At 42.2% G+C, this 25,570-nt stretch overlaps 1 protein-coding gene across 2 annotated transcripts in view; it reads left to right on the top strand.

The window, feature by feature from the left end:
- The window catches only part of HGSNAT (heparan-alpha-glucosaminide N-acetyltransferase), a 61,275-nt gene that overhangs the window by 5,885 nt on the left and 29,820 nt on the right, over positions 1-25,570 (top strand). For both annotated transcript variants that reach the window (XM_077274237.1, XM_077274246.1), the window contains exons 2-7: positions 7,243-7,355; positions 9,522-9,649; positions 17,986-18,107; positions 18,222-18,291; positions 20,320-20,389; positions 20,616-20,719. In XM_077274237.1, the coding sequence (XP_077130352.1) occupies positions 7,243-7,355; positions 9,522-9,649; positions 17,986-18,107; positions 18,222-18,291; positions 20,320-20,389; positions 20,616-20,719 (607 nt within the window). The remainder of the gene's footprint in view (positions 1-7,242; positions 7,356-9,521; positions 9,650-17,985; positions 18,108-18,221; positions 18,292-20,319; positions 20,390-20,615; positions 20,720-25,570) is intronic.

Raw genomic sequence — 25,570 nt, 5'->3', positions numbered from 1 at the left:
CTTGGCGTAAGACAATACGCCACGTATTATACGTCCGTACAACGGCCGTAATACGGAGAAATGTTCCCAAAATATTGATCCGTAGTCAGGGTGTGTCAGCGTATTTTGCGCATGGCATCCTCCGTATGTAATCCGTATGGCATCCGTACTGCGAGATTTTCGCGCAGGCTTGCAAAACCGACATCTAATGGATTTATGTGCTCAAATGTTAGGGAAAACATATATACAGTATATATATATATATAATGTCATTGAGACACATATATATATATTCTGTATTTAGATTTCATTCAGCGCGATATCTGTGAAAAGTCGGTAATTCAATTGCCGGCTTTTCATTTCTCCTGCACAAACCCGACAGGATATGAGACATGGTTTACATACAGTAAACCATCTCATATCCCCTTTTTTTTGCATATTCCACACTACTAATGTTAGTAGTGTGTATGTGCAAAATTTAAGCGCTGTAGCTGCTAAAATAAAGGGTTAAATGGCGGAAAAAATTGGCGTAGGCTCCCGCGCAATTTTCTCCGCCAGAGCGGTAAAGCCAGTGACTGAGGGCAGATATTAATAGCCAGGAGAGGGTCCATGGTTATTGGCCCCCCGTGGCTAAAAACATCTGCCCCCAGCCACCCCAGAAAAGGCACATCTGGAAGATGCGCCTATTCTGGCACTTGGCCACTCTCTTCCCACTCCCTGTAGCGGTGGGATATGGGGTAATGAAGAGTTAATGCCACCTTGCTATTGTAAGGTGACATTAAGCCAGATTAATAATGGAGAGGCATCAATTATGTCACCTATCCATTATTAATCCACTTGTTTGTAAGGGTTAAAAAACACACACATGATTAAAAAGTATTTTAATGAAATAAACACAGCGGTTGTTTTAATAATTTATTGTTCTCTCAATCCATTTCCAGGCCCTCGCTTGGCAAAATAATAAACGCACAAGATACATACCTTCTGCTGAAACGTCACGTCCCACGATGTAATCCATCTGAAGGGGTTAATTAATATTACAGGCAGGAGCTGCGATAAACCACTCGCTCGTGCCTGTAATCCCCGGGTGCTGAAAGGAAAGCTGGATCTGTACTTACATTGAGTCGCGGTGAGGCGCCCTCTGGTGGATGTTCTCATGAACTGCAGCCTGGGAACTTTTTCCCACGCTCCAGGTCATATGAGGACATCCACCAAGGGGGCGCATCACCACGACTGAAGGAAATGTAGGTCAATGACCTACATTTCATTCATTCGCCGGGGGATTACAGACACGAGCGAGTGGTTTATCGCAGCTCGTGCCTGTAATATTAGTTAACCCCTTCAGATGGATTACATCGTGGGACGTGATCTGACATCAGAAGGTATGTATCTTGTGCGTTTATTATTTTGCCAAGCGAGGGCCTGGAAATGGATTGAGAGAACAATAAATTATTACAACAACCGCTGTGTTTATTTCATTAAAATACTTTTAAATCGTGTGTGTGTGTGTTTTTTAACCCTTTCAAACAATTGGATTAATAATGGATAGGTGTCATAATTGACGCCTCTCCATTATTAATCTGGCTTAATGTCACCTTACAATAGCAAGGTGGCATTAACCCTTCATTACCCCATATCCCACCACTACACGGGAGTGGGAAGAGAGTGGCCAAGTGCCAGAATAGGCACATCTTCCAGATGTGCCTTTTCTGGGGTGGCTGGGGGCAGATGTTTTTAGCCACGGGGGGCCAATAACCATGGACCCTCTCCTGGCTATTAATATCTGCCATCAGTCACTGGCTTTACCGCTCTGGCGGAGAAAATTGCGCGGGAGCCCACGCCAATTTTTTCCGCCATTTAACCCTTTATTTCAGCAGCTACAGCGCTGAAATTTTGCACATACACACTACTAACATTAGTAGTGTGGAATATGCAAAAAAAAGGGGATATGAGATGGTTTACTGTATGAAAACCATGTCTCATATCCTGTCGGGTTTGTGCAGGAGAAATGAAAAGCCGGTAATTGAATTACCGACTTTTCAATAACACCGCTGCGTATTTCTCGCAAGTCACACTGCTGGTCCGTGTGGAATCCGTATTTTTCTCGCCCCCATAGACTTTCATTGGTGATTTTTTTTGCGCAATACGCTGACAAACGCAGCATGCTGCGATTTTGTACGGCCGTAGAAAGCCGTATAATACTGAACCGTAATATACGGCTAATAGGAGCAGCCCCATTGAGAATAATTGTGCCGTATGTTATGCGAGTTTTACGGACGTAGTTTCTGCGCTCTTACGTCCGTAAAACTCGCATGTGTGACCCCGGCCTTACTCTTGCGGTGTGGATCTAATGACCCTACTAATATAAATCCATTTGTTACAGCTAGAAATACTCTTTAATTATGCACCATATGCCAATAGTATGGACCCAGTCCTTCCAAATTTGTGGACTTGTGCAACATAAAGGCCATAGAAGTACAAATGTCAAGCTGATGCTGAGGGCTTTTTTTGTCATTATGTCCACGGTGAATACTTTTTTAGAATAGAATTGTGGACCCATTTTCATGGTTGTATTTCTCATACTGCCTTATTGCGGCTGCACCTCTCTAATAGTCTCCTACTACTTTAGTACCGATTATATATATTTTTTTTCATCCAAACTCCTACACTATGCATTGCATTCTTCATATCACTTTCCTAAGGAAAGGATGCCACATACATCTTTAAACTAAGTAAATGGGGGGGGGAAACTGTTTACAAGAATATATAACTTGTACGCAAGATAATTTCCAGGTCCTTTCACGTGTGATAGTTAGCGGGCACCAACTAATAAATCTTATACTAACAATGCCCTGAAGACTTTAAACAATGGAAAAAAAATCTGGCATCTTAGAAGGTATTTAATATGATATAGCAGCAGTTGAGCCTTGTTTCTCACATGCTTTTCATTGTTGTATGTGCTAGATAGGTCACCTGCGTGAAGTCTATGGTGTGAATCTTCATTTGTGGGGGAGGTTTAAAATTACTTTTTTTTTTTTTTTTTTTTAATTATATTTGTTGCTGTTTTTTTGCACTAAATTCTTCAAAATGGCTGATACTGTTCATGAATTCTGAAAATCATTCCTGGTAGGGGTGACTGGAGTACATTTGTGCAAACTTTTCAAAAAGTTGTAAATGATTGGGTGAAAACATCTGGAACGCCAAAGCACCAAATAAAATGGTAAAATAAAAAAACAAACACGTAAAGTGACTTTAAAAAATGCGCATATGAAAAGATGAATATGGTGCAAACAGGAAAAGTGATGTAAAACACACACAAAACTAGACCAAAAAAAGTGTAAAAGCAATGATGAATTGGACTTACTGGTTCCTCAGTTTCCAGATTAACAATCCCTTTTACACTACTAATTTAGTAATGACTAATAAAATATGCAGTAATTGTTTACAAAGTTGTAATGAAATCTGCAAGGGAGAATAAAGTCCTTAATTTTAAAACTAAACACACTTTTCCATTTTTATTTAAAAATAACAAACTGTTATACTCACTTAATGCCCATTCCATTGAAGCCAACGTCTCCTGTTACAAAACAAAAATAAAAAAACAGCTATCTCTTAAATGTTTGACGTTCTGTCATACGCCTTAATCCTTGTCTGGGAATAAACAGATCTCTGAACTGCGGTGAACTTGGTGACTTTTTCTCACTGTGCTGAGGTCACTGCAGTTCAGGAGGGCTGGGAATGCAGCCTCAGTGACCGGCAGTAACTTCGATGAGGTTACTAATGATGCGCTTGCAGCAGCTCATTCATCAGTGGTTTTTCAGCCTGGACTGTCGCATCTTGGCACCATCCAGGTTAAAAACTGTTTATCCCCAGATATGGATTATGGCGTGGGACAGAATGTCGGACAGGTGTGGGATATTGTTGTATTTATTTTTCTATTACAGGAGACATTGGCTTCAAAGGAATGGGTGTTGAATATAACTTCCTTTTTTATTTAAAAATAACAAACATAAAGTGTGTTTTTTATTTCAAATTAAGGACTTTATTCTGACTGTGTTTATTTACAATAATAAAACTATGGGATTAGTAATGGATAGATGTGTTATAGAAGCCTCTCCATTACTAAGCCATGGGCTTGATGTCACCAGACAATACAAAGGTGACATCAACCCCACAAATATAAACCTCATTTGTCACTTTTACAGTGCAAATGGGAAGAGCTGTGAAAAGCGCCAGAATTGGTGCATCTAATAGATGTGCCTTTTCTGGGTGGCTGAAGGCTGCTATTTTTAGGCTGGGGGTCCATGGCTCCTGAGAATACCAGCCCCAAGCTGTCTGCTTTAGCAAGGCTGGTTGTCAAAAATGGGGGGGACCCTATGCCGTATTTAAATTAAAAAAAAAAAATAAATGTAAAAAACCGCATGGAGACCCCTCTATTCCTGATAACTGGCCTTGCTGATAGCTGAGGGTTGCAGTCTGCAGCTGTTAGTTTTGCCTTGCTGATTATCAAAATACAGGAGAGCCCACGCTGTTTTATTTTTTTTTATAGCGCATACTCCCATCAGCTGCTGCCTGCTGTCGCTGTTATCAGTTGATTACACAGGTCAACAAAAAAAAATTTTTTTTCTGGTGTCCAAAATATTTTAATGAATTTGGGGTATTTTTGGGGTGCTGATTCTGAATATGCTATCAGTTTTGCCAGATTGGCTCAAGTTTTTGAGATTTTTGGTATCTTATTTATAGCACTTGTTGGTAAATGCGACGCATCATCTCATTAATTTCTTTGGATTAGTACTTGAACTGAGCAGTTCTCAATATAGTTTTGTGTTAATTAGTGTTCTAAAAGTTTGTTCATAGCTTGATTTTTGCACTAACTTTATGTTGTTGTCTGTTTTCCAGTGAAAAGCATGAACTCATCAAGAAGAAGTTGTCTTAACGATCCAGACTCATTCTGTTACATTTGTGGTGAATACACACTGCCAAAACATAGAAGAAACATAACAGACTTCGTAAAAAAAGTGTATTTTGCCTATTTTGGGGTTATGCTTGGGGACCAAGACAAGTTTTGGGCACCACACATAGTGTGCAAAGCATGTATCGAATTATTACGAAAATGGAGCAAAGGACAAAGAAAAAGCTTCAAATTTGGTGTTCCAATGGTGTGGAGAGAGCCAAAAAATCATCATGATGACTGTTATTTCTGTGCAGTGCAAGTGCAAGGATTCAATAAGCATAAGAAACGAAAATGGGAGTAACATGGAATCTGCAAGAAGGCCTGTTCCTCATTGTGAAGATGTGCCTGTACCTGTGTTTACCATAAATAACAGTCATCATGATGATTTTTTGGCTCTCTCCACACCATTGGAACACCAAATTTGAAGCTTTTTCTTTGTCCTTTGCTCCATTTTCGTAATAATTCGATACATGCTTTGCACACTGTGTGGTGCCCAAAACTTGTCTTGGTCCCCAAGCATAACCCCAAAATAGGCAAAATACACTTTTTTTACGAAGTCTGTTATGTTTCTTCTATGTTTTGGCAGTGTGTATTCACCACAAATGTAACAGAATGAGTCTGGATCGTTAAGACAAATTCTTCTTGATGAGTTCATGCTTTTCACTGGAAAACAGACAACATAAAGTTAGTGCAAAAATCAAGCTATGAACAAACTTTTAGAACACTAATTAACACAAAACTATATTGAGAACTGCTCAGTTCAAGTACTAATCCAAAGAAATTAATGAGATGATGCGTCGCATTTACCAACAAGTGCTATAAATAAGATACCAAAAATCTCAAAAACTTGAGCCAATCTGGCAAAACTGATGACATATTCAGAATCAGCACCCCAAAAATACCCTAAATTCGATGAAATATCTTTGGCACCAAAAATGCTGTTGACCAGTGTTATAACTCTCACCATTCTTCCCTGCTCACACTGTTCGCCGGCAGAGCAAGGGAGAATGACTAGAGCCGTCTGGGGAACAGTGCTAACTCTGCTTCCCTGGCATTGGTACGTGTGGTACTGATGTGGCACACGGTTGCCACACATGTGCCTCAAGTATTACACACACATGGACACTGATCTCTCCGGTACCATTTTTTTATGGTATCGGAAATATCAGGTCGTGTGAAACTTGCCTTAGGGGATGTCCATTCTGAATACATACCAAAGAATGAGCATATGCATTGTTTACATAACTATGCCTTCCTGTTTATATGGTAAGTCTTTTGATTGTCATTTAACCGCTTTAAGTTTCAAGACACAAAATGGTGAAAAGAAGTGATTTGACTAGTGATGAGCGCTAATGCTCGTTACTCGAGTCTACCTAGGGTGCTCAGGTATGCACCAAGTATCGCAGGTGCTCCAGTGACATGTTCGAGTCCCCTCGGCATCATGTTTTCTGGCTATTAGACAGCCACAAAGCATGCAGTGATTGCCCATGTTTGTCACCTAATCCACGCATGTTTTGTGGCTAACAGCCATGAAACATGCGGCCGTGAGGACTCTAACATGTCACTGGAGCACCTGCGATACTTTGTGCATAACCAAGCATTTGTGCTCACTCTAGCTTAGCAACGCTGGGGTCCTGGGTTCCAGTCCCACCAAGGATGACATCTACAAGTAGTTTGTATGTTCTCCCCCCGTGTTGTGTGGGTTTCCTCCGGGTTCTCTGATTTCCTCCCACACTCCAAAGACTTACTGATAGGGAATCTAGATTGTGAGCCTCAATGAGGACAGCAATGATAATGATTGTAAAATGCTGTGGGATATGATGGTGCTATGTAAACAAGTAAAATAAATATGGAGAGCCCAAAATATCACAAATGGAAGATGCCTTTCATCTTTTGTAGTGTTTTAAAAGCACCCCAAATAACAGCCAGCATTTCCTGAAGTGTGATATACTTAAAACCTCGGTGGGTTTACCCCCTCCTCATTTCAGGAATTCATTTTTTGCAGTTACGTTTTGAACGGTATCTAGGGTAGCTGCAGTAGAGGATTATTATATCGAGTGCAAAAAAATATATACCGTATTTATATTGCAGAGGCATCACTGAGAATCTATTACAAAACTGATCACAGCAGACCTATCGATGCGCCTGTGAAAATTGAGACCATGACAGTGGTTCTACCAGATCTTGCCAAAATTTGCTTACAATATACATACCATAGTTCTAAATTTAATTTAATTTTTGTTCTGTTACTTTTTTTTATCTGTTAATTTCTTAAAAAAATTTTTTTTTTTCTTTTCTTCTTCTTTCAGGTATTTCAAAAAGACCATCTCATCTAAAAATGGACCAAGCTGTGCTGTTAATCAACAATGAGTTGCCCCATGAGACTTTTATTATTTATTGGCGTTCTGACCAGTGTTACCAGGTATAAATATTTGGGTGGTTTTTTTTATGCCTTGTCTGGATTTTGCAAAACCTGTCACATGTACTGGTAATTGATAACTAGCGTACATCTCAGGAGAATTGGAGCCTTCTCTTAAGTGGTCTAGGCCTTGCCATTTTGTCTGTGTTAAGGATTATTTCTAAAACTTTGGCTGATGCGTTAACTATAATCATTTCATCAAGCATGCTAAATTATAGGAAGATTGGACGTTGTGATATAGGGATGAAAAAAGAGATTGCTCTGCAATTTAAAATTCAGATCATGTTGATGTGGGGGTATGGGATAAATTACTATGCAAAAAACACACAAAATAAAGACTTAAAAGCTTGGTACACTACAGCTGTACTATTGAAACGGAAAAAAAAAATTTGAACCAGAGCATTTGTTATTATAAGTGCATTTCATTGGTGTGCATTCACACTGTGGCCATTTAACAAAGGTCCTAAGATTAATAAAAAAGAGCAAATACCCTATCGTAATTAAATAGTTTGAGTACATGTAAATAACATGGGGTACTTTGTTAATGTCATTTTTAAAAAAAAAACAAACAAACGTAAAAGCCATCCCACCGTGGCAAGGTGTATCCCCACCGGGATGGTATCTAACTTGTAGTTCACCTCACAATGTATCAGCAGACGTAAAAAGATAAGGGCAGAGTAGGAGCTGGGTCCTGACTGTTCAGACACCTGCACGTGGAAAGCTATATAAACAAAATGAATAACCCCCAAAAAAGGGGAGTCATGCCCCAGTTTATACGAAGTACAAAAAACTAGGCCAAAAAACAAAAAAAATATTTGAGCTATAGCCAAATGGTGACACATTTTGAGGTGAACTACAAGAGTCCCGATTGAGTGTTTAAGTACCCTATTACTATTTATTTACTTACTATGGGGTTTTTGCTAATTTTGTTTTTGCTCTTGGGTTCAGCTGTACCATACACTATCCGGTAGCTCCATAGTCCAATCTACACATCTCTAATGTAATAAAGCTCGTGAACATGTCTTCCTCTTCCTTAGGCTAGGTTCATATTCGTATGTCTGCAGACTTGATGTATGTGTCAGACATATGCAAGAGTGTGCCATATATCTAACATGCAGCCTCTTCTAACCACCGTGGTGGGGTGTTTCTCTCTCACCTTTGCACCTTGAGCCTACTTTGATCAATAAGTAGTATAAACACTCAATATTGGGGAATCGTGGATACAACAGTGATGTCTATAAATCGCTTGGAATAGGATGGTGCTCTATAAGTGAGTAAAACAAAAATAACAGTTTACTGTTTATATACTTTATTATAAAACTAGAAATAGGCCCTATGCAATCGCATCAGGAGTGCGGTGAAATGAACATCTGTGTATGCTTAGTGGTGCTGACAGGAGAGCGGACATGTCTCAACTGTTTGCGCTTTCCAACATATCTGTTCTATATCATCCCTCTGCATTTTTGTATTTTTGCGCAGGCGCAAGTGACATACACGTCACCGCTATTCCCGCGCATGCGTAGTAACGATGCGGCTGCCTTATGGGATTCGGGGACAGCGGCCGGAAGTCCCAACTGGCGATTATTATATAGGATGTACTTTATTCTAGAAGGAACCTATCAGGTGCCCCCAGAACACCAGCAGTTGTGTTTTACATATCTAAATACTCTGCCTAACAATCCCCTTATTACATTACACACCCAAACAGATCTTTAGAAAAAGTATTTCTAAAGTCTGTTCTTGATATGTAAATGAGGTTTTTGACTAGTGGATGGGGCGTTGGTATACAGGGACATGGACTGATCATAACACAGCTCCTGGGCAGGAGAGGAGGAAAGAGTATACAGACAGGACAGCAGGTGATCACAGCTTTTGAGGCAAAACATTTCACTGCCTGTTTTTAAGCAATATCCTCTCTTCTACTTCCTCCCTGCCCAGGAGTTGTGGTATGATCAGACCATGTTTCTGCACGGTCAGACACAGCCATTACACAGTACAAAGCAGGGGAACATTTATAAGATTATCTCAGCACAGGAACATTTTTTTTTTTTTTTTTTTTTTAACAAATCCAATTGTGAAACTTGTTGTTTTCGCGGGAAAACCCCTTTAAGATATTGCAAGTACGTAACATACTTTTGGTGACTTTTTTTCTTTTTCACCTCTTACTAGTGCCTCTATCAGGCTTTAACTATATCCGACCATCAGATAGAGCATGCTAGTGAAGAGGCTGTAGTAGACACTCGGCACCCAATGACTCTACAAATTAATGCCACATCAGGGAGAACAGAGCTCTGTCGGTGAGTTTTTAATATCCCTTCTTCCTAATTTCTTTGTTTCCTTTTCCAACTAATGAATTAATAAAAATATTTTGAATGATTACTTTTCACTAGAATACTAGAGCATGTATACAGTGAGGAAAATAAGTATTTGATACACTGCCAATTTTGCACGTTAACTCCCTACAAAGAATGGCTAGATCTGTAATTATCTTTAAAAAAAAAATCCAGAAGATTACATTGTATGATTTTTACATAATTAGCATTTTATTGCATGAAATAAATATTTGAAACAATAGAATAACAAAACTTAATATTTGGTACAGGAACCTTTTGTTTGCAATTACAGAGATCAGATGTTTCCTGTAGTTCTTGGCCAAGTTTGCACACACTGCAGCAGGGATTTTGGCCCACTCCTCCATGCAGATCTTCTCCAGATTTTTCAGGTTTGGGGCTGTTGCTGGGCAACATTGAGTTTCAGCTCCATCCAAAGATTTTTCTGTTGCGTTCAGTTCTGGAGACTAGCTAGGCCACTCCAGGACTTTGAAATGCTTCTTACAGAGCCACTCCTTAGTTGCCTTAGTTGTGCGTTTCAGGTCATTGTCATGCTGGAAGACTCAGCCACGACCCATCTTCAGTGATCTTACTGAGGTTGCTGGCCATAATCGTTCAATACATGACCTCATCTATCCTCCCTTCAATGTGGTGCAGTCATCCTGTCCCATTTGCAGAAAAGCTCCCCCATAGTATGATGTTTTCCCCACCATGCTTCATGGTTGGAATGGTGTTCTTGGGGTTGTACTCATTCTTATTTATCCTCCAAACATGGCGAGTGGAGTTGATGCCAAAAAGTTCTATTTTGGTCTCATCTGACCACATGACCTTCTCCCATGCCTCCTCTGGATCATCCAGATGGTTATTGGCAAACTTCAAATGGGCCTGGACACTTTCTGGCTTGAGCAGGGGGACCTTGGGTGCCCTGCAGGATTTTAATCCATGACTGCGTAGTGTGTTATTAATGGTAATAACTGAGACATTGGTCCCAGCTCTCTTCAGGTCATTGATTCACGTAGTTCTGAGCTGATTCTTGACCGTTCTCAGAATCATCCTTAACCATGAGGCGAGATCTTGCATGGAGCCCCAGACCAAGGAAGACTGTCATCTTGTGTTTCTTCCATTTTCTAATAATTGTGCCAACAGTTGTTGCCTTCTCACCAAGCTGCTTGTCTATTGTCTTGTAGCCCATCCCAACATTGTGCAGGTCTACAATTTTGTCCCTGGTGTCCTTAGACAGCTTGTTGATCTTGGCCATGGTGGTAAGGAGTTCAAACTGGTGCAAGTAATACAGGTAAGTGCAGAGTAAGGCTTCTTTCACACTTCCGTCGGTACGGGGCTGTCGCAAAGCGTCGGTGTGACGTACCGACGGACGTTGTGAAAATTCGGCACGTGGGCAGCGGATGCAGTTTTTCAACGCATCCGCTGCCCATTCTAAAGTCCCGGGGAGGAGGGGGCGGAGTTCCGGCCGCACATGCGCGGTAGGAAATGCAGGACCCGACGTATGAAAAAAACGTTCCCTTGAAGGTTTTTTTTCTCTAGTAGCCTTCCACGACAGCCACCAGGAGGTTGTCTCCATACCCTAATGGGGGACAGGAAGCACGAGAGGTTAAAAGCCCCTCCCACCTCCCATTAACCAGTGTCTTTCCTGTCCCCCATGGGGCATGGAGAGGTTTCTGGTGCGCTGCAGCGGCGGCTCTGTGCAGTGTACCTGGTTATTATGATGCCGGGCACTAATGGTCGGGTCCCTCGGGGCTTCCTCCTACGCTGTGCCTCCCGTCTCCTCCGGATTCTGGGACCGCGTTCCCGGTTCTCCTGCGTCCTCTTGCGGGGACAAAGCTGGCCGGTGTGTGCCCCCCCGGAGGCCTCCCTGAGCTCTCCGGCGTCTCCCCCTCCTGATGCACGCTGTTCGGCGACCCGGAAGTCAGGTGATCCTCCACTTCCGGGTCGGCGCTCCTGCACAGGAGCGATACAGACCAGATCTGTGGATTACCGAACGGCGTGCGAGGCACGCTGCATCCTCGCACGCCTGCCTGGGACTACGGAGGGGGAGGGGCGGCGAAATGCCTCGCGCTGGTGCAGGCTTATTTTCCATATAAGCTGCGAAGACGTCTCAGGTAAGCTGCTGTAAGCATGGATTCGTCTTGCCCTGCAGCTGCAGAGCCCAGCGCTCCTCAGGCCCTAGTAAGTGTGGCAGAGATGGGTCCCATTCAAAGGTAGTACCTTATACACCTTCTTATACTGCTCCCTCTCTTTTTGCAGGCAGTGAAGTCTGGCCCTAAAAACATTTCCAAGCGCAAGTGTGCTACTTGTAATGTAAAAATGCCGCTAGATTGGGAGAAAAAGCTGTGCCAGCCGTGTACAGATAAAATTGTCCGGGCGGAACACCCTTCATTAATTGAGGAGATCCGCTCCCTGGTTAGGCAGGAGGTTCAGACCTCTCTGGCCACGCTCGCCCCACCTCCACCGCCACCACCATCCTCACCTGGTCCATCACTCCCCAAAAAGAGGAAAATCCAGGAGTATTCTGAGTCAGAGTCTGAGGGATCTTATACGTCCTCTTCTGTCAAATGGGAGGATGTGTTACCCCACAAATCTGCGGAAATTAGAAAATATCTTTTTTCCTCTGAATACATTGAGGAATTGGTATCTGCAGTGAGGAACACAATGGGGCTAAAAGAGGAATCAGTTCCTCAGTCTATACAGGATGAACTTTTTGGTATACCTACTGAAAAACATCCTGGGTTTCCCGTCCATAAAAGCATAATAGACATGATCAATAGTGAATGGGAATTGCCGGAGAAACGTCTAACAACTCCTCCAGACTTCAAACATCGGTTTCCTCTTGATGAGGACGCAATAAAATGGAACATTCCAAAAATTGATGTTCAGGTGGCTAGAGTGGCTAAAAAAACGGCTTTGCCGTTCGAGGATTCCTCCCAGCTGAAGGACCCCTTAGGGTACCGTCACACAGTGCCATTTTCATCGCTACGACGGCACGATTCGTGACGTTGCAGCGTCGTATAAGTATCGCTCCAGCGTCATATACTGCGGTCACACGTTGCAATACACGGCGCTGGAGCGATAATTTCATGACGTATTTGCGATGTAGAAGCCGTTGGTTACTGTGCGCACATCGTATACAACCTGTGTCACACAATGCAATCATGCTGCCACAGCGGGACACTAGACGACGAAAGAAAGTTTCAAACGATCTGCTACGACGTACGATTCTCAGCGGGGATCCGGATCGCAGTAGCGTGTCAGACACAGCGATATCGTAAATGCATCGCTGGAACGTCACGAATCGTGCCGTCGTAGCGATCAAAATTGCACTGTGTGACGGTACCCTTAGATAGAAAGATTGAGAGTCTTCTCAAAAAATCCTGGGAGACGTCTACCTCAGCCCTCAGATTCAACATCGCATCCACCTGTGTGGCCCGCTCCCTCTTCCGCTGGATAGAAGAGCTAGAAAATCACATCTCTCAGGGTACCCCGAGAGAAGAGGTTCTGGACTCCCTGCCTATTTTGCACAGAGCGACCGGTTTCCTCGCGGACACCTCACTAGAAACTATCCGGGTAGCGGCCAGGTCCTTGGTCCAGACAAACTCAGCCAGAAGAGCTCTCTGGTTAAAAATGTGGAGCGGAGATGTCACTTCCAAAATAAAACTGTGTTCCATTCCCTTTAAGGGTGACTATGTGTTTGGGCCCTCATTAGATGACATCTTAGAGAAAGCCACAGACAGAAAGAAAACTCTTCCTGAACAGAGGCCTCCCAGGAAGCGTTTTTTTCGAGCCTCCCAGTCCCAGCCCTCCCAGGGTAGAGGAAAAGGGAAAACCGGGAGGTGGAGTTATGCTAAGGGGAAGCCTAAAAACATCCTTATTCCCCAGCAAGCTCAACAAGAAAAGCAATGACTCCGATCCGGTGGGGGGGAGGCTTTCGAACTTTGTTCACAGTTGGCAGAATATCTCCAACAGCCCCTGGGTGGTCAGTGTTATACAACAGGGGCTTCTGATAGAGTTCGATGCACCTCCCCCCAGGATCGTAAGAGTCACCTCCCCGTCATCTCGGGAGACTCAGAAACTGATGATGGCTGGAATTCAGGACTTGCTAGACTCGAGAGCTATCTCCCCGGTCCCGGTGAACGAGCAAGGGAAAGGGCACTATTCCCGTATCTTCATAATAAAAAAGCCTTCCGGGCAATCTCGGATTATAATAAATCTGAAAGCTCTCAACAAAGTTATAACCTACCGCAAGTTCAAGATGGAGTCCGTAAAAACAGCCATCCCTCTAATAGCTCCTCAATCATATATGGCAACAATAGACCTCAAAGATGCCTATTTCCATATTCCAATGCATCCTCATCACAGAAAATATTTAAGATTTGCGGTCCAATTCAATCAAAAAATCTTACATTTCCAATACAATGTTCTCCCCTTCGGGATCTCCTCAGCCCCAAGGGTGTTTTCCAGAGTTATGGCGGAAGCAGTAGCCCATATCAGGAGCCAAGACATCGCTATAGTGCCATACTTGGACGACCTTCTAATAATTGGTCCTTCCGCCGAAATTCTCAATCAGAGAATTTCCAAAACTCTAAACATTTTACAAAATTTGGGTTGGATACCAAATCTAAAAAAGTCTCAGCTGTCGCCATCAAAGGTGAGGAAATTCCTCGGGGTCCTTTTGGATTCGGAGAATCAGAAATCTTTCCTACCAGAGGAACACCGAATAAACCTGATTTCCAAAGTCTCAGACTTCAGAAAACAACGTTCTCCGACTCTACGGACCGCAATGTCTCTCCTGGGGTCGATGACGGCCTGTATACAATCAGTCCGGTGGGCTCAAAGCCACTCAAGAGTACTGCAGGCACACATCTTGGGGAACTGGAACGGGAATCCAAATTCCCTGAGCAGGAGAGTGTACACTCCTGGGAAGGTAAAGGTCTCGTTAACCTGGTGGGCGACACAATCAAACCTGCTAAAAGGAGTAGACTGGGTACAGGATCCTCTAATCACGGTGACAACGGATGCCAGTCAGAAAGGTTGGGGAGCAGTGGTGTCACAGATCCCATTCCAGGGTCACTGGAACCAAAGAGAAAGTTCCAGTTCTTCCAACTCCAGAGAATTGATGGCAGTGGAGAAGGCCCTCCTGGCGGCCAGCAGTCTCATTATAGGTCAACATGTCAGAATTTATTCGGACAATATGACGACTGTTGCGCATCTAAAACACCAGGGAAGTCCAAAGTTCAACCAGCTGAGAGCAATATCAAACAGAATATTTTGCTGGGCAGAGAAACCTCTCCTCTCACTATCGGCGATACACCTCAGAGGGTCAGTGAACATTCATGCAGATCTCCTAAGTCGTCACGACTTACATCCAGGAGAGTGGAGCCTGAAGGTGGACATTTTCAAAATGTTGACAGACAGATGGGGACTTCCCGATATAGACCTTCTAGCATCAAGTCACAATGCACAGGTCGAGAACTACTTCTCCCTGAACCCCAAAGACAGGTCTCAAGGAGTAGACGCCTTCGCTCACACATGGAGGTTTCATCTAGCGTACGCATTCCCTCCAATACCGTTACTGGCGAAGACCCTCCGGAAGATCCGGGATGATCAAGTCCAAACTATCTTAGTAGCGCCGACATGACCGAAAAGAAGCTGGTACCACCTCATAAAGGAACTGAAGGTGGATGGTCCAGTTTTTCTTCAAGCAGAAGATCTTCTCCGCCAGGGCCCCTTTTATCATCCGGAACCACAAAGGTTCAATCTGGCAGCTTGGCTATTGAAGCCCAGGTACTAAGGGCTAAAGGCCTTTCGCAGTCGGTAATTTCTACCCTACAGAAATCTAGAAAACCTATCACCAACGCCATATATGGAAGAATTTGGAATAAATTCTCATCGTGGTGTCACCCTCATAATCCTGACCCTTTCCATCCTAATATCTCCCAGATATTAGATTTTTTACAAAAAGGTTTGGAGTTAGGGCTGAAGCCAAGTACCTTGAAAGTCCAAGTGTCAGCCTTGAGCTCTGTCTTCGATCAAGACCTTGCAAATCATCGGTGGATAAAGAGGTTTATGGTCGCAGCATCAAGGCATTGTCCAAGAAAACAAATTTTTGTACCATCATGGGACTTAAACATAGTTCTAAAGGGCCTTATGGCTCCTCCGTTTGAGCCATTGTCATCTTGTTCCTCGCAACTTCTGTCCTGCAAAGCGGCCTTCTTGGTTGCAATTTCTACTGCAAGACGAGTGGGAGAAATACAAGCCCTTTCAGTTAGAGAGCCTTATCTTACCATAAGAGATGACTCCATCGTGTTCCGGCCTGATCCATGCTTTCTCCCGAAGGTAGTGTCAGAATTTCATCGATCACAGGATATAGTCCTCCCATCGTTCTGTCACAATCCTTCAAATCCGGAGGAACACAGATTTCATACTTTGGATGTACGACGTATAGTGTTGTACTATTTGGAACATACTAAATCGTTCAGGATTGACAAAAATCTCTTCGTTCATCTTTCTGGCAAAAACAAGGGCAAGAAGGTAGCGAAGAGTACCATCGCCAACTGGATAAAGAAAGCCATTACTGAAGCATACCTAACTCAGAATATTGCTATTCCTGCGGGCCTAAAAGCTCATTCCACCAGATCTACGTCTGTCTCTTGGGCTGAAAGGGCTGGTGCTTCAACAGAGCAGATTTGCAGGGCAGCAACATGGTCTTCCTTGCACACTTTTACTAAGCATTACAGATTGGACTTCTGGTCCAACCGGGATCTTGCCTTTGGCCGAAAGGTTCTTCAGGCTGTAGTCCCCCCCTAAAATACAGAATTGGTTGGCATTCCTCCTGGTGGCTGTCGTGGAAGGCTACTAGAGAAAATAGAATTATTCTTACCGTTAATTCGGTTTCTAGGAGCCTTCCACGACAGCATTAATTCCCTCCCGATGTTCTTGGATACATTTTTTCTGAGAACCTAAAAGGTAACCGGTGCTATGGGTTCAGTTGTAAGTCACTGGTTAATGGGAGGTGGGAGGGGCTTTTAACCTCTCGTGCTTCCTGTCCCCCATTAGGGTATGGAGACAACCTCCTGGTGGCTGTCGTGGAAGGCTCCTAGAAACCGAATTAACGGTAAGAATAATTCTATTTTTTGTGACGACGGTCCACCAAAACACGACGCATCCAGTGCACGACGGACGCGACGTATGGCCATACGTCGGGATCCGTCGGCAATACAAGTCTATGGGAAAAAAACGCATCCTGCGGACACATTTGCAGGAGGCGTTTTTTTCCCAAAACGACGCATTGCGACGGAGGCCAAACGACGGAAGTGTGAAAGAGGCATAAGAGGCTTCTTAAAGAAAAACTAACAGGTATGTGAGAGCCAAAATTCTTGCTCGTTGGTAGGTGATCAACTATTTTAATGAGATGGCATGAAATATTTAAAAAATCATACAGTGTGATTTTTTATTTATTTATTTATTTATTTTTTATTTTGTCTCACGGTTGAAGTGTACCTACGATAAAAATGACAGACCTCTCCATTCTTTGTAAGTGGGAAAACTTGCAAAATCGGCAGTGTATCAAATGCTTAATTTTCCTCACTGTAGTGTCCTTCTTTATTCATTTATTTACTTTTGCACTTTGCATTTTTTTTATATCTTTTGGTCCTCATGATGCCATTCTATTGTGCCAGTCCACAGATGATAGACAAGAGAACTAGCAATTATGCAGTGGCCATACACCTTAGGTAACGGTCAGCTGTATGGACAGGTATCCCTCCCTAGCAACCACAAGCACAAGTAGATGGTCTCAATAGGGAATAGTCCTGTGAAGAACACTTTTTCCCAAAGAAAAAATGGTTGCAGGTTATAGTAAAGTTACTTATAAGTGAATTTAAATTTCTAGTGGGAAAATTTCATTTCCATGTATTATATTTATAAAATATGCCAAATTGAAAAAAAAAAAAAAAAAAAGATTTAAGTGGGCATAATACTCTAATTTCATAATAACCACTGATCACCATAGATTTGATTGTGCGTTAAGTTGCTCGTACCCTTACAATCTATGTGGACTATCGAAGAATCGGGCATATTGAATCCAGCATGCCCAATCTTTCTATCATCTCTACATTACTAATCAGAGAATCTGCTCGTTTGGCCAACATTAATCTAATGTGTATGATTACTTTTCTTGCCCTTATACGCATTGAGTGAAATGTATTTGGCTGAAAAATTTACTGCAGCTCCATAATGTTCTAAACATCAGAGTTGTTAGATGTAGTTTTGTTTGTTTTTTTTCTCCACAGGATTCATTACAGTTTTAGAGAATTTGGAAACTACTCCTTGTGGGTGAAGGCAAACCATTCCACTACCCAAGATGTAACCTGTGGAATAATTATTAATCAGAATCCGGGGAACTCCAACCTCCGTGAGTACTTAAATCATGAATACAACACTTTCACAAAGCAGTTAAGTTTTGTCTTGGTTTTTTTTTTTTTTTTGCTTATAATCCACTTTTTTTTTTTTTTTTTTTCCTCTGCAGCCATTGTCATTGCATTTTTCATATACGTGGCCATCTTTATAGTATTATTCTTGGGATCATATATTTTAAGGTAAGCATAATCGTATTATTATTATTATTTTTTTTTTTCATTTGTATACACATATTAGTTAAATCTAGAGATTTATGCTGGTCTGACTTTGCAGTTTTGTCTAGATGACCACTAGTTGGATAATAACTTCTTAAATGCTATAGTCCCCCATGTACAATAAAAGTAACACAAATCTCATATACTCCCTCCCCAGACTAATGCCATTCCAGCAATGTCGCCACTGTGCTGTGTCTGCCGGCGCTTCCATGATATTACTATCCGTGGCATCTGATCGACTGCAGCTTTCACACTATCCTCGGATGAAACTGTTCCATCTGCGGCAAGTGTGAAGGCTGCAGCCCATCAGAAGCCAGTGATTGGGGGCAGCGCTTACTTGACATAATGTTGAACGAAGGGTTGGCAGACATAACGCTGACATTGGTGGAATGGCACCAGTCCAGGAGGTGAGTAACTGTAGCATTTAAAAAGGATTAGTCCGTGAAGTGAACAACACCGCTAATGCTTAAAGTTAACATGTCACATGAGTAATTCTGAACCAGGGATTCGAACCTGAGCTCCCAAAATAAAAATAAAACCTATTTCAATCTGAAACGCTGCAATGTTTTAGAGAAAACATACTTTGAACATCGGGCCTGAGATCTAGTCAGTGAGGCGGGCCCCCCACCATGTTCTCCCCACTCGACATTACATGATTGTATAAGGAAGGTATGTAAGTCATGGATGTATGTATGTCATGGTTCTCAAAATTAAAATGCTAATCTTTAATATTGTAACTAAGTGTGTAGGGATCATAAATTAAGTAATATTGTGTTTGGTAGAAATGTAGTAATTATTTTGTATATGTTACTGCACTGGATAATCAGCATTTGTAATGAAACAGGAACTTGTGCTGGCAAAATGAAAATATCAGCATTTCTACTTCCTTTTTTATGCAGCTGCACCGATGATTTTTTTTTGGGGGGTATGCAAAGCACAATTTATGAGACCCGACTTAATGTTTACTGTCACATTATCCATTGAACACAGTCTCGTCCAACTATTAGTTTGTTTTTTCCTCCTTCTCTTTTGTGGTTAGGTCATGTACAGCTTCTATAATTTTGTTCATGTTCCTTTCTTCTGCTGGTTTCCTATAAACGCACTTTTTTTTTTCTTCATATTTTGTGCATGGCCAAGCTTTTCATGCTGTTATACAGTAGTGGAAAAAACCTAAAGAAATGAACTCTGTGTATGCAGCATGTAACGGCACGAGCAGAAAAAAACCAAAAGAAATGAACTGTGATATAAACTGGTGTGTATGCAGCGTGTAACCACACGTTTACACTGGACACTGAGCAGAAAAAAAACAAAAGCATAACAAATAATAATAAACAGCATCAGTGCATGAAAATAATATAGGGTACTTTGGTTAGTGGAATTTTTTTAGTAAAAAAAAATAAAAAAATGCAAAAGCCTTCCCACCACTTCACGGTGACCCTAATTGGGATGGTCCAAACTGGAATGTGAAAATAACCTTACCTTTTGTCAAGTGACTTGCGCTGGCAGTCCAAACAAAAGAAAGTCAAAACTGCACCCTTTTTATATAAAGATTGAAGGTCTCAGCGGACACAAGGGCGCACGTCCAAAACCAGGATGCCCATCCCGGACCGTACCAAGACCACAAAAAACAGAGACAGTGCCACAATGGATGGTGAAAAAAAACCTTGATAAAGGTCTGTTGACCGAAACGTCGCTACAGGAGGCAGAATAAATGTAAGTTCCTATTTATTTTCACCATCCATTGTGGCGCTGTCTTTGTTTTTTGTTTTTTGTGGTCTTGCACTGGCAGTCCGTCTTGTATTGAGCAAGATGGATTTGATCATTTTTTTTTTTTCTTATTTGGACAGAATGATGAGTTCAGGAAGATGGGGAAGAAATGACTCATAAGGGTAGAAAGAAGCAATTTCTAAAATTCACTTGTACTTTTGATGTATGAAAGGTTTGTTGAAAGAACCATTGTCATTTAAATAAACTTTTTTTCTATCTTTTTAGACTAAACGCCATACAGAATTGGCTATGCAATCGGTTTAATCCCGTTGAAACTGATCGACTCATTAATTCTGTGAGTTTATAATTGGATCTTTGCTTTCAAGTTTATATATTCCTGAGGGCTTTTTATTACACAAAACTTGAAATTCTACATGGCTTACATATTTTACAAATGTGGATGTTTGTAACACATGGTGTGAACTAACAGAATTTGTATGTGGCACCACCTTTTCCATTCATACATTGACAGCTATTGCATTCATGCGTTGAGTCTATTCTTTGTATTTGTTGGTTTACAGGAGCTTGGTTCCCCTAGTAGGACCGATCTATGCAGCCTGGACGCACATTACACTTCCTGGAATACTGTGCCTCAGAGACTCCGGTCACTTGATACATTTAGAGGGTAACTATTAACTTTTCTCAATAATATACTTTTTATTAAGTATTTTTTTTACAAAACAAGGGAAAGGGAAAATAAAATATGATAAAGACAGTGTAGTAGTATATGTTCCTAAACAATAGAAACCCCCCACAAGTGCCCCATTTTGGTACCTAGACCCTTCAAGGAATGTATTTAGATGTGTGGTGAGCACCTTGAACCCCCAGGTGCTTCACAGATGTTTATAACATTGAGCCGTGAAATTAAAAAAAAAAAAAAAAATTCCTGACAAAAATATTATTTTGGCCCCAATTGTTTTATTTTCATAAGGGTAACAGGAGAAATTGCACCATACAGTTTTATTGTGTATTTTCTCCTGAGTACGGTGATACTCCATATGTGGGGGAATACTACTTTTGAGGCACAGTGCAAAGATCAGAAGGGAAGAGGTACCATATTGGAGGTCAGGTTTTGCGGGAATGGTTTGAGGGTGCCATGTCACATTGGCAGAGCCCCTGAGGTGCCAGAACAGCAGAAACCTCCTATCTGTGAACTCATTTTACAAACTACACTCCCCAATGAATTCATCTAGTGGTGCAGTGATCATATTAACACCACATGTGCCTCACAGAATTTTATACCACCGAGCGGTGAAGAAAGAATACATTTTTTTTACCACTAAAATGTTGTTTTAGCCTCAAGTTCTTCATTTTTCTAAGGGCAAATAGGAACTCTATATTTTGGGGTAAAAAAAGAAAAAAAAAAAAAAAAAAAGGTCCATTCCTAATTTCTAGAAGAGCAAAATTCCCCCCCAAGTGGCCCCATTTTGGAAATTACAACCCTTTGGGAATTTATCTACAGGTGTAGTGACTATTTTAACTCCATGAGTATTTTCCAGAAACAAGCAGTAGTGGATGTTGCCGAGTGAAAATTACAAACTCTCATTGTAATGACCAGTACGCTATAGTGACCAGTACGTTGCAGTCACCAGTACGTTATGCCCAGCCCGTGCTTCTGGAGACATGCACCCATAAGTTAGGTGGGCTCTCATTCCTTCAGAAATGCCTAACGTGGACACTATACAGTTAGGTCCATATATATATTTGGACAGAGACAACCTTTTTCTAATTTTTGTTATAGACATTACCACAATGAATTTTAAACAAAACAATTCAGATGCAGTTGAAGTTCAGACTTTCAGCTTTCATTTGAGGGTTTCCACATTAAAATTGGATGAAGGGTTTAGGAGTTTCAGCTCCTTAACATGTGCCACCCTGTTTTTAAAGGGACCAAAAGTAATTGGACAGATTCAATAATTTTAAATAAAATGTTCATTTTTAGTACTTGGTTGAAAACCCTTTGTTGGCAATGACTGCCTGAAGTCTTGAACTCATGGACATCACCAGACGCTGTGTTTCCTCCTTTTTGATGCTCTGCCAGGCCTTCACTGTGGTGGTTTTCAGTTGCTGTTCGTTTGTGGGCCTTTCTGTCTGAAGTTTAGTCTTTAACCCCTTCCTGACATCTGACGTACTATCCCGTCGAGGTGGGGTGGGCCCGTATGACCACCGACGGGATAGTACGTCATACGCGATCGGCCGCGCTCACGGGGGGAGCGCGGCCGATCGCGGCCGGGTGTCAGCTGCATATCGCAGCTGACATCCGGCACTATGTGCCAGGAGCGGTCACGGACCGCCCCCGGCACATTAACCCCCGGCACACCGCGATCAAACATGATCGCGGTGTACCGGCGGTATAGGGAAGCATCGCGCAGGGAGGGGGCTCCCTGCGGGCTTCCCTGAGACCCCCGGAGCAACGCGATGTGATCGCGTTGCTCCGAGGGTCTCCAACCTCCCTCCTCGCCGCAGGTCCCGGATCCAAGATGGCCGCGGCATCCGGGTCCTGCAGGGAGGGAGGTGGCTTACCGAGTGCCTGCTCAGAGCAGGCGCTGGTAAGCCTGCAGCCCTGCACAGCAGATCGTCGATCTGACAGAGTGCTGTGCACACTGTCAGATCAATGATCTGTAACGTCCCCCCCGGGACAAAGTAAAAAAGTTTAAAAAAAATTCCCCACATGTGTGTGGAAAAAAAAAAAAAAAAAAAAAAAAAAAATCCTAAATAAAGAAAAAAAAAAAATTATTCCCATAAATACATTTCTTTAGCTAAATAAAATAAAAAAAACAATAAAAGTACACATATTTAGTATCGCCGCGTCCGTAACGACCCAACCTATAATACTGCCCCACTAGTTAACCCCTTCAGTAAACACCGTAAGAAAAAAAAAAAGAGGCAAAAAACAACGCTTTATTATCATACCGCCGAACAAAAAGTGGAATAACACGCGATCAAAAAGACGCATATAAATAACCATGGTACCGCTGAAAACGTCATCTTGTCCCGCAAAAAACAAGCCACAATACAGCATCATCAGCAAAAAAATAAAAAAGTTATAGTCCTGAGAATAAAGCGATACCAAAATAATTATTTTTTCTATAAAATAGTTTTTATCGTATAAAAGCGCCAAAACATAAAAAAAATTATATAAATGAGATATCGCTGTAATCGTACTGACCCGACGAATAAAACTGCTTTATCAATTTTACCAAACGCGGAACGGTATAAACGCCTCCCCCAAAAGAAATTCATGAATAGCTGGTTTTTGATCACTCTGCCTCACAAAAATCGGAATAAAAAGCGATCAAAAAATGTCACGTGTCCGAAAATATTACCAATAAAAACGTCAACTCGTCCCACAAAAAACAAGATCTCACATGACTCTGTGGACTCAAATATGGAAAAATTACAGCTTTCAAAATGTGGTAACGCAAAAAATATTTTTTGCAATGAAAAGCGTCTTTCAGTGTGTGACGGCTGCCAATCATAAAAATCCGCTAAAAAACCCGCTATAAAAGTAAATCAAACCCCCCTTCATCACCCCCTTAGTTAGGGAAAAATTTAAAAATGTATTTATTTCCATTTTCCCATTAGGGTTAGGACTAGAGTTAGGACTAGAGTTAGGACTAGAGTTAGGACTAGAGTTAGGACTAGAGTTAGGACTAGAGTTAGGACTAGAGTTAGGACTAGAGTTAGGACTAGAGTTAGGACTAGAGTTAGGACTAGAGTTAGGGCTAGGGTTAGGGCTAGGGTTAGGGCTAGGGTTAGGGTTGGGGCTAGGGTTGGGGCTAGGGTTGGGGCTAGGGTTGGGGCTAGGGTTGGGGCTAGGGTTAGGGTTAGGGCTAGTGTTAGGGCTAGTGTTAGGGCTAGTGATAGGGCTAGGGTTATTGCTAGGGCTAGGGTTAGGGCTAGGGTTGGGGCTACAGTTAGGGTTGGGGCTAAAGATAGGGTTAGGGTTTGGATTACATTTACGGTTGGGAATAGGGTTGGGTGTGTCTGGGTTAGAGGAGTGGTTAGGGTTACTGTTGGGATTAGGGTAAGGGGTGTGTTTGGATTAGGGTTTCAGTTATAATTGGGGGGTTTCCACTGTTTAGGCACATCAGGGGCTCTCCAAACGGGACATGGCATCCGATCTGAATTCCAGCCAATTCTGCGTTGAAAAAGGAAAACAGTGCTCCTTCCCTTCAGAGCTTTCCCGTGTGCCCAAACAGGGGTTTACCCCAACATATGGGGTATCAGCGTACTCAGGACAAATTGGACATCATCTTTTGGGGTCCAAGTTCTCCTGCTACCCTTGGGAAAATACAAAACTGGGGGCCAAAAAATAAGTTTTGTGGGAAAAAAAAGATTTTTTATTTTCACGGCTCTGCGTTGTAAACTGTAGTGAAACACTTGGGGGTTCAAAGTTCTCACAACACATCTAGATAAGTTCCCTGGGGGGTCTAGTTTCCGATATTGGGTCACTTGTGGGGGGTTTGTACTGTTTGGGTACATCAGGGGCTCTGCAAATGCAACGTGACGCCTGCAGACCAATCCATTTAAGTCTGCATTCCAAATGGCGCTCCTTCCCTTCCGAGCTCTGTCATGCGCCCAAACAGTGGTTCCCCCCACATATGGGGTATCAGCGTACTCAGGACAAATTGGACAACAACTTTTGGGGTCCAATTTATCCTGATACCCTTGTGAAAATACAAAACTGGGGGCTAAAAATCATTTTTGTGAAAAAAAAAAAAGAATTTTTATTTTCACGGCTCTGCGTTATAAACTGTAGTGGAACACTTGGGGGTTCAAAGTTCTCACAACACATCTAGATAAGTTCCTTGGGGGGTCTAGTTTCCAATATGGTGTCACTTGTGGGGTTTTTTAATGTTTAGGCACATCAGGGGCTCTCCAAACGCAACATGGCATCCCATCTTAATTCCAGTCAATTTTGCATTGAAAAGAAAAATAGCGCTCCTTCCCTTCCGAGCTCTGCTATGCGCCCAAACAGTGGTTTACCCCCACATATGGGGTATCGTCGTACTCAGGACAAATTGCACAACAACTTTTGTGGTCTAATTTCTTCTCTTACCCTTGGGGAAATAAAAAAATGGGGGCGAAAAGATCATTTTTGTGAAAAAATATGATTTTTTATTTTTACGGCTCTGCATTATAAACTTCTGTGAAGCACTTGTTGGGTCAAAGTGCTCAACACACATCTAGATAAGTTCCTTAAGGGGTCTACTTTCCAAAATGGTGTCGCTTGTACAGGGTTTCAATGTTTAGGCACATCAGGGGCTCTCCAAACGCAACATGGCGTCCCATCTCAATTCTAGTCAATTTTGCATTGAAAAGTCAAATGGCGCTCCTTCCCTTCCGAGCTCTGCCCTGCGCCCAAACAATGGTTTACACCCACATATGGGGTATCAGCGTACTCAGGACAAATTGTACAACAAATTTTGGGGTCTATTTTCTCCTGTTACCCTTGGTAAAATAAAACAAATTG

The sequence above is a fragment of the Ranitomeya variabilis genome, chromosome 1 (assembly GCF_051348905.1).
Source record: "Ranitomeya variabilis isolate aRanVar5 chromosome 1, aRanVar5.hap1, whole genome shotgun sequence".
Taxonomy (NCBI): Eukaryota; Metazoa; Chordata; class Amphibia; order Anura; family Dendrobatidae; genus Ranitomeya; species Ranitomeya variabilis.
This window is presented reverse-complemented; position numbering and strand designations above follow the sequence as displayed.